General features: G+C 42.5%; 1 protein-coding gene across 1 annotated transcript in view; it reads left to right on the top strand.

The window, feature by feature from the left end:
• The first annotated feature begins 803 nt into the window (after positions 1 to 803).
• The window catches only part of Wdfy2 (WD repeat and FYVE domain containing 2), a 48,490-nt gene continuing 41,408 nt past the window's right edge, over positions 804 to 7,885 (top strand). Inside the window, exons 1-6 of the mRNA XM_050194822.3 lie at positions 804 to 955; positions 1,218 to 1,405; positions 4,633 to 4,700; positions 4,841 to 4,914; positions 5,016 to 5,070; positions 7,446 to 7,596. Of these exons, the coding sequence (XP_050050779.1) occupies positions 1,248 to 1,405; positions 4,633 to 4,700; positions 4,841 to 4,914; positions 5,016 to 5,070; positions 7,446 to 7,596 (506 nt within the window). The 5' untranslated portion in view covers positions 804 to 955; positions 1,218 to 1,247. The remainder of the gene's footprint in view (positions 956 to 1,217; positions 1,406 to 4,632; positions 4,701 to 4,840; positions 4,915 to 5,015; positions 5,071 to 7,445; positions 7,597 to 7,885) is intronic.

Here is a 7,885-nt window from a genome sequence, read left to right as displayed (position 1 = left end):
AGCGGGCGTGGCGTTTTGAAGAAAGGAAACGCAAGCAAGGCAGATGACGATTAGTGTTGTGTGGCAGATATACACCCCAAAGGGTGTAAACTTTTTTTAGAATGTAAAGTCTGCAGGTTCTTTTTTTTTTTTTTCAGAGTCTAAAAAGCACGCAAGGCCATTTGAAGCGACATGAACGTACAGCCACATATCCATTCTGTATAGGTATAGGCTATCCACACCTTTAGAAATAATTGTTAATTGGCTACCACCTTCTCTTTCAAAAGTATAATAAACTTTGTCCTGTGTACATATTTAAATGTATTGTGTATGTGTCACAAGTGCCCCCCACCATGAAATCTTTGTAGGGGGCTCGCAACTGTGTGACATTGATAATTTAATCGTGTCTTCTATGCAGAGTTGACAGAAAGTTGGACATGTATGTTTTTCCACAGCATGGTCGATTTATCACTGTTCTGATATTCGAACAAAAATGGCATAAAACACTGCAAACGCGTGCGCGTGCGCACACACACACACACACACATACACATGAATGCGAATGACAAAGTGCATGAATATTTTCTGCTCAGGCATTACTTTATTTGATCTGCGTTAGGGTTCCGGCCGCGTGGTTTCCTTACAGGTCCACAAAGATCCCCAAAACACTCCAAATATGTGTATGCGTTAAGTTTTGAAGCGTAACATTGAGGACGGTCATACGGGACGGTTGAAAACATTCACCGTCTACAACAACGCAAGTATTGTGTTTGTGCTGCCATCTGCCAACAGCTCAAACCACGACTTCCGCGGCAGGAGCCGCCAGAGGTCGGGTGCACATTGCAGCCGACGACGGGGGAAAGAACCGGGCCGTCGCCGCTTTGAGCGACGGGAGTCGCGACCGAATCTCGACATTTTATAATTCTACGAAAACAGCGGCAGTGGTCACCTTCGGCAGCAGGTGCATGCATAAAAGGTACGAGTTAACTCCAAGTAAACAGCTCATGTCATGGGAGAGCGTTGCATACTAGCCTGATAGCATGACGACACAGCCGCCCCCTTATGACGAGTTTAGGCTTACAGCTGCACATGAATACTTGATAGCGCCGTCTAAATTTCCCATTGCTCATTACGATGCCTCAGTATCACTGGGCGTCCGCCTAGGTTGCCTTGAAAGCCCCGAAAGCAACTTCCACCCTCCTAACGCTTCTTGTGCATTTAATTTGTGGTTTTGACAGGCAGCGGTGTGGTGTGCAATCGCCGTATCCATGGCTGCGGAAATAAAGCCGATCGTTGGGCCGGACGGGCAGGTCAGCAGCACGAAGAAGCCTCAGCTGATCAACAAGCTTGAAGGCCACCTAGAGCCAGTGAACGTTGCCGTCATCATACCTGGCGAAGACGGAGTCATAAGCATCAGCGATGACAGGTAAAATGATTAACCTTGGCGCATACTGCTTGGCACCATTCCAGCACTTAAGTATTTGCATTCCTTCCGTCTTGTAAACAGAGCGGCGGCGCTTGCACTGTGTCTGGATCTTATCAGCTGGTAACCTGAACACCATTGCAGGCCGCAGAGGCCCAGTCCACTTCATCTAGCTCCGGTTTGAGCAGCCCCTTGACGTGGGCGTGTCTGCGTGGTCAATTGCATTGTTCCATGTTCAACAAAAGTGTTGAACTGTTGTCGAAAACATTGCGGAGTACATACTTAGCCTTCGCACGCTAACGTGTGATCAGAAATTGTTTCGTTGTAGGTGGTCATGCTACTTTGCATGATGGCTGTGTAAGCCGTTGGTGATGCTGTTTATTTTGTATTGGCATGGCCGTTAAGTCAGTGTCGGCAATCCCTAAAGCAGGTATTCTTAAAAACTTTAGTTTTCCTGTTCATTTGTGGAAAGTGTCGCAAAAAAGAAAAAAAAGAGGCCGTGCACCTGGTCTGACCACAGATGCATTGTCTTCAGCTTTTCAGAAAGGTCTGAGGGTGGCGTAGTAAACACAACACACAGCATAAACGTACCGAATGTTATTGAACGGGAGATCAATTATTTCGTTAATGCCTGTTATGAGGCTTGGTACACGCTATCATTCGTCTAAAATGTGCCCTAAATGTAGGCAGTCTTGTCAGAAATATTCAGGCCACTAAGCAGATTATAGCATTTCTCATTGTACTAAGGGATCATGTAGTACTATCCCTGACTGGTCCAAAGTTCTGGAGAATTGGAACAATGGTTCTCCTTACTCTCAGCAGGCTTGTAGTGCCAAGATTGTCGTTGATTTCCCATCATATTGTTTGGCAACTACAAGTGGCCAGTGTTGCAGCCTGTGTTCCTGTGTTCTTTTGCCAAAAACTGCACTTTGCTTAAGCAGGATCATATTCAAAAGATTCGTAGTAGTGTCTTATAAAGCAGTCCTCTGGAGTCCAGCACCTTCTTATGTGCAAGAAATGGTAGTCTGTCATTGCTGCTCAGCTTCTGTGATGGTCTTTTCTAAGATATATTAAAAAAACATCCAAACTGGAGCAGCCGCCTTTATATTTACTGAATGTGCTGTGTCTGTCCTGGCATTCTTCAGTTGCATTTAACACCACTGTGTTACAATTTCTAACCTGCTGTGGCAGCTTTGGCTATGGCGTTGTGCTGCTGATCTTGTTGCGGGTTCAAACCGGCCATGGCAGCTGCAATTGTTGGGGTCAAATTGCAAAACACTTGTATACTTCGATTTGGATGCACGTTTAATAAACCCAGGTGGTCAAAATCAATCCAAAGTCCTCTATTACTGCATGCCAAATAATCATACTGTGGCTTTGGCACGTAAAACCTCAGAATCATTTGGTTATAATTCCATTAGTCTGTTATCACTTTTGTCTATACTCATGCATTCTCTCTATTCTCAGCATTAACTAGCCTTAAAATCCAAATCCTAAAGCTGGCCTTGAGCTTGATCATTGTTAATCACTTAAGAGGTGTGTGTGTGTGTGTGTGTGTGTGTGTGTGTGTGTGCTGGTAGCCATTGTGTGCGTGCGCTGGTAGCCATTGCTTCACCTCCGAACAGTATTATTTTGCTTGCAATGTTAATGCCAATAAACAGGTCTAGAAGCAGTTAAAAAGCCTTTGGTCTAGGGCATGTAATCGAACATCAGGCACCACCTTATATATGTATCGGTGAATGTGTGGGCTTTTTTGTATAAACACATATTTAAGCCACTTGGTTTATTAACTGCCTAATTACATATAGCAATAAAAATGAACTTGTATATTCAGGAGGGCTATGGCTTTCTCAAGCTTGTTAGACATGTTCATAGCGGTGCTAAGACTGTCCATGCCGTAATTTTTCTGTGCCACACCTCAAAACTTCATAGGTCCCAAAGTGGTAATGCTGATAGTGTATTAACATTCTGCATCCCTCTTATGAAGACCATGCTGAGTTTCCCCCAGTGATGTTGGCAATTCTTTATAAGTTTAGCCCTGTTCTACAAACTTTATTCTGGAAGTGAGTGCACCAAAATTTTTCTTTCCTTCTTAACCTTTCTGCATGTCAGTCTGATTAGAAGAAAAGAAGTTTATGTGTGTGCATGGTGGATAACTTTTGCTAACTCAGAGATGGTAGGTGTGAAGGGAAATTGGTCCATAAAATGTATACAGGGTTTTTTATGTCATACATCTTAAAAACAAGAAGAGCTGCTATAGTTGAGACAGTCAAATTTTGTCCCTAGGCTATCTACTAGCCAGGTGGCAATTTAAGATAAATGATTCCTAGTTGCTATTTAACATTTTAGTTACAAATTGGTCGGATAGTAAGTTCAAGCATGGTTTGTATTTTAACGTTTCCAAATAGTTGACATGGCTAGAGTTATTCACCAATAAATTCTGTGTCGCCTTATTTAATTAATTGGGCACATTGTGGAGGCTCTTTGTGCCTGTGTCATAGGTAAGTGACTGATGTCACACGCCATATCAAGACACACCCTATCTGACTGAAGCGGATGATTACTCGTAGCCATGTGGCTAAGGTGTGACACAATTTGGTGTGCGATATCTCTGTTATTTGTATCCATAGCAGGAGGGACCTCGTGGCATTCTTTACACTGTGATGTGCACAGTTGTATACAGGGATATGGAATGATTCAAACCTTGCGCTTGATGTGAAATACTGTAATGCAAACCATGTTTGAACGGTTACCATTTTTGGCTTTGTGGTATAAACATAAACATGCCCTGAAGCCTGTCAGAAAGATAATTAGCAAATTTTAACTAATTAGCCAATTTGGAATAGAAATTGTTTATTTGTATTGCCACCTACTTATACAATCCAGGTACAAAAACTGGTGTCCTAGCTTCAACAATTAATTAATTTATTTATTTCATAATACCCCTAAAGGGCCCCCGAAGGGGTATTACATAGGGGGAACGGATACTTGAAAAAATGCGAGCTTTGCGCATTACGGAAAACAGCTAAAGTACACAAAAGTTATACAAAAGTTTTACAAAATACACAAAAGTTGTACAAAAGTACAATGTCTAGCAAAATACACAAGTAAAACAATATACAAGATACATTAGTCAAGTGAAAATCAGATAGAAAATACAAAACTGAACAATGAACCCTGTCTAGCAACATTCCCGCTTTTTCAAAGGTTTTGTGCCAATTGTTCCTCAGGACAGTCAGGGTATGGCTTCGGAGAGACACCGGACAGTACTGGCCAAGCATATGCCACAACATGCCATGTAAGTGACACATGCTTAAATTGATACTTTAATTTGATTTCAAGGCATACCTTTTTTTTTTCTTTTTTTGCTGCACCTAATTGTTTAGTGCATTAGTTCGACTACAAGTTTTCTATCATAATTTTTCTTTGCTTCCCTAGCTGCTGCATCAGCGATGGACTACAACTCTGAAACTCGAAGGTTATTTATTGGAATGGACAATGGCTCCATATCGGTGGGTTGGCATGAAAGAAGCAACTTGCTCTCACCTTGAGCAGCCTGTAGCATTTCTGTGGAAAGCAGGGCATGTATCTTGTCCACTTTTTCTGATTGCAGGAGTTCCAAATTTCTGATGATTTCAACAAGATGACTCATCAGAGGAATTATTTAGGTGAGGTGAAGTTTACATTGCTAGAACTTGAAATTCGAATTGAATGTCGTAAAATTATTTTAGAAGGCAATTTCTTGCAATTCAAGCACACGGAGTCCATATGAAGTTTGATGAACTTATACACACAAAGATAATCAAGTTTTTCTGCACAACTGCAAGAGTACACGGTAGCTTCTCAGTTTTAAAATCTAATTACAGTGAAATATTGGACCATGCAAAAAGCCTAGTTTCAAGTAATCTATATGTGTAGCAGCCTGCATGCAGAATTTTGTTTGAAATATGAGTGGTTTTGTCGCGAAAAGCGAGCAAAAGATATACTTTCTGATACAAAAATGAGAAAAAAAAATACTTCATTACTGCTTGCTAGAGATGACTCGAGACCTAGAACGTCGAGAAGCAGCACTGCGTCTCAGCATGACTCCTGAGATTATGCAGTTCACACTGAAAATCTTGGAGGCAATGTGCTGGGATTTGCATCACATCTGCTAATCCCCAGGTGCATGCATCGTCTACTGAGGAGCTGTTTGAAGGCAGCTAATAAGGAAATTACACTACAGTGAACTCTCACTTGAGTGAACTTCATGGGACCGAAGGAAATAGTTCACTTAACTGAAAGTTCACTAAACTGAATATTCACTAGACCAACATAAGACATGGCATACCGAGTCAAAAGTTTGAAGTGCAATTCATGGATCAAAAGACATGGCATCCGTAGCGTTAGAAATGTGTGAAATGGAATTTGTACATATCAATGAAAAACACACCACATGGGTCGTTTGTGGGCACACGCGCAACCAACGAGACTGGAAAGAAAGAGACGACGACCACGCCACGACTAGCTGGTCGGAAAAAACACACACCACGTGGTTTGTGGTTTGACAGATCGCCGCTTTGCTCTGGCGGCGTTGTAAGCGCCAGCGATGTTACTTTGTTTATGGCCTCCGAGATTACATGCTTGCTCGTTTAGGGCGGGCAATCTCGGAGGCCATGCCTTGTTGCCATTCGTTTTCCGCGCCACCGCTTTGCCCCAGGGGAGCTGTGGCATCAGCGACGTTACATTGCCGCTGGAGCGGCGGTTTGATGAGGATGGGCATCGGTTGCGCCTGCAGTGCAGTGCATTGCAACCCTTGGTCCTCTGAGCGAGTTCGTTAAACTGAAATATTGACTGTTCCGAAATTCGTTTAAGTGAAACATTTTTGCATAGAATCTATAGGAAAACTGCCGGGGATTTTTATAAAGTTCGTTATTCTGAAATATTCGTTAAACCAACGTTCGTACAACTGAGAGTTTACTGTATTACCAACCTTGAAGCTTTGCCAGATTGGTTCAGTAGTACTAAATGATACTCATTGATAACGAATTTAGCCACTGTAAAGTTGCACTGCAGTTGGCCTCTAAAGCATGCAGTATCTTCACAACACACTGTCAATAGCTGAAATTTGAATATTTTGCGTGCTCGCAACATTGTGCTGGAGATGCAATAAGTAGTGCTTCGTTTGAGACTCTGCACATCGTATGATCTGTGCATGCAGCGAAAAAAAAATTTCTTTCTATGGAGCGTGGTGCACTGTAGTCTAAAATTGGTGATGACCGGATAAACACAGTTATGTGAAGTGTCTTGAGACATTTTCTAACATTTTTTTTTTCTTTTCATGTACGTACTAGGCAAATACAGACAATTTTTACGTATAAGCTATCTTGCGTTGCATCGCAATAAATGTTGTGCTGCCATGCAATGAAATGTAATTGTTCTTGAGCTTTGTTGCCTTTCCTTGTGTGGTCATCTTTGCTGCACTGTTTATAAGTGCCAGATTCTAAAAATGATAGAGGTTGTGCTTTACTGAAAGCAAATACATAGTGGTTTCTCCTTTTCATGTCATTTCCATGTTAGTTTCAATATGACACCAGCACTCCCCTGTTTTCCCCCCACTTTGGTGCAGTGCTTGTTGGTGGCTGAATCGTGCATGGTACGCCACTGCAAAAGAAAACATATGGATACGTATATGCATGAACTGCATCACAGAAATTAAACCAATAGCCTGACCGCGAGTTCAGAGCTATTAAAGTTGCACAGATGAGAGACATAATTAATGTCATTGATGACATTTTAAGAGAGGCTTTGAGTGATAAAGTGAACATCAAGAACAGAATAGAAGTGAAACTGAATGCAATAAATATGGTAATGAATACTACTTGAATGATTGGTCTTTAATAGGTGCCAGGTCAAAGTGTACTTCTTAAAACTTGGAAAAGGGGGCTGCCTGGGAACATAGCAACAACAGAGCTGTGAATCCTGTGGCCTTCTGACTGCTTTGCATGCTATCTTAAATGGGTTATTTCTTGGGGTGGGGCTGTGGCTTCTTGTGACTGTGCAGCACACCAGGGCCGAGTGATGGGCATAGTGTTCTCACTCATCGCCGAGTGGGTGCTGAGTGTGGCCAGGGACAAGCACTTCCTGTGGCACTGCTCCGAGACAGGCCGGCGACTTGGTGCCTTCCAGAGTGGGGCCTGGTGCATGGCTCTCCAGTATCCTTTTCTTGTGCCCCTTTCCTTTGTGTACACTCTGATGGCTTGGTGCCTATGTTGTTCTGTTGCCAAGCACAAGGTTGTGGACTCTGTTACTGTGGTAGTTGCAGTCTATCGGTGGCAAAATATCAGAATGATTCTTTACTGAGGCTTCATCATGCAAACCCTTTGAGGGTCTAAGATAAACGCCCCCTGTGGCCTTATTATCTATGCTTCAGCGAGTGAAAAAGTATGCGTTGCTTTGTTAGAGTATTAAAGGGCCCCGCAGCCGGCCATATAGCAAATTTTA

The sequence above is a fragment of the Dermacentor andersoni genome, chromosome 1 (genome assembly GCF_023375885.2).
Source record: "Dermacentor andersoni chromosome 1, qqDerAnde1_hic_scaffold, whole genome shotgun sequence".
Lineage (NCBI taxonomy): Eukaryota > Metazoa > Arthropoda > Arachnida > Ixodida > Ixodidae > Dermacentor > Dermacentor andersoni.
The sequence above is the reverse complement of the archived record's forward strand: the minus strand, read 5'-3'. Positions and strand labels throughout refer to the sequence as shown.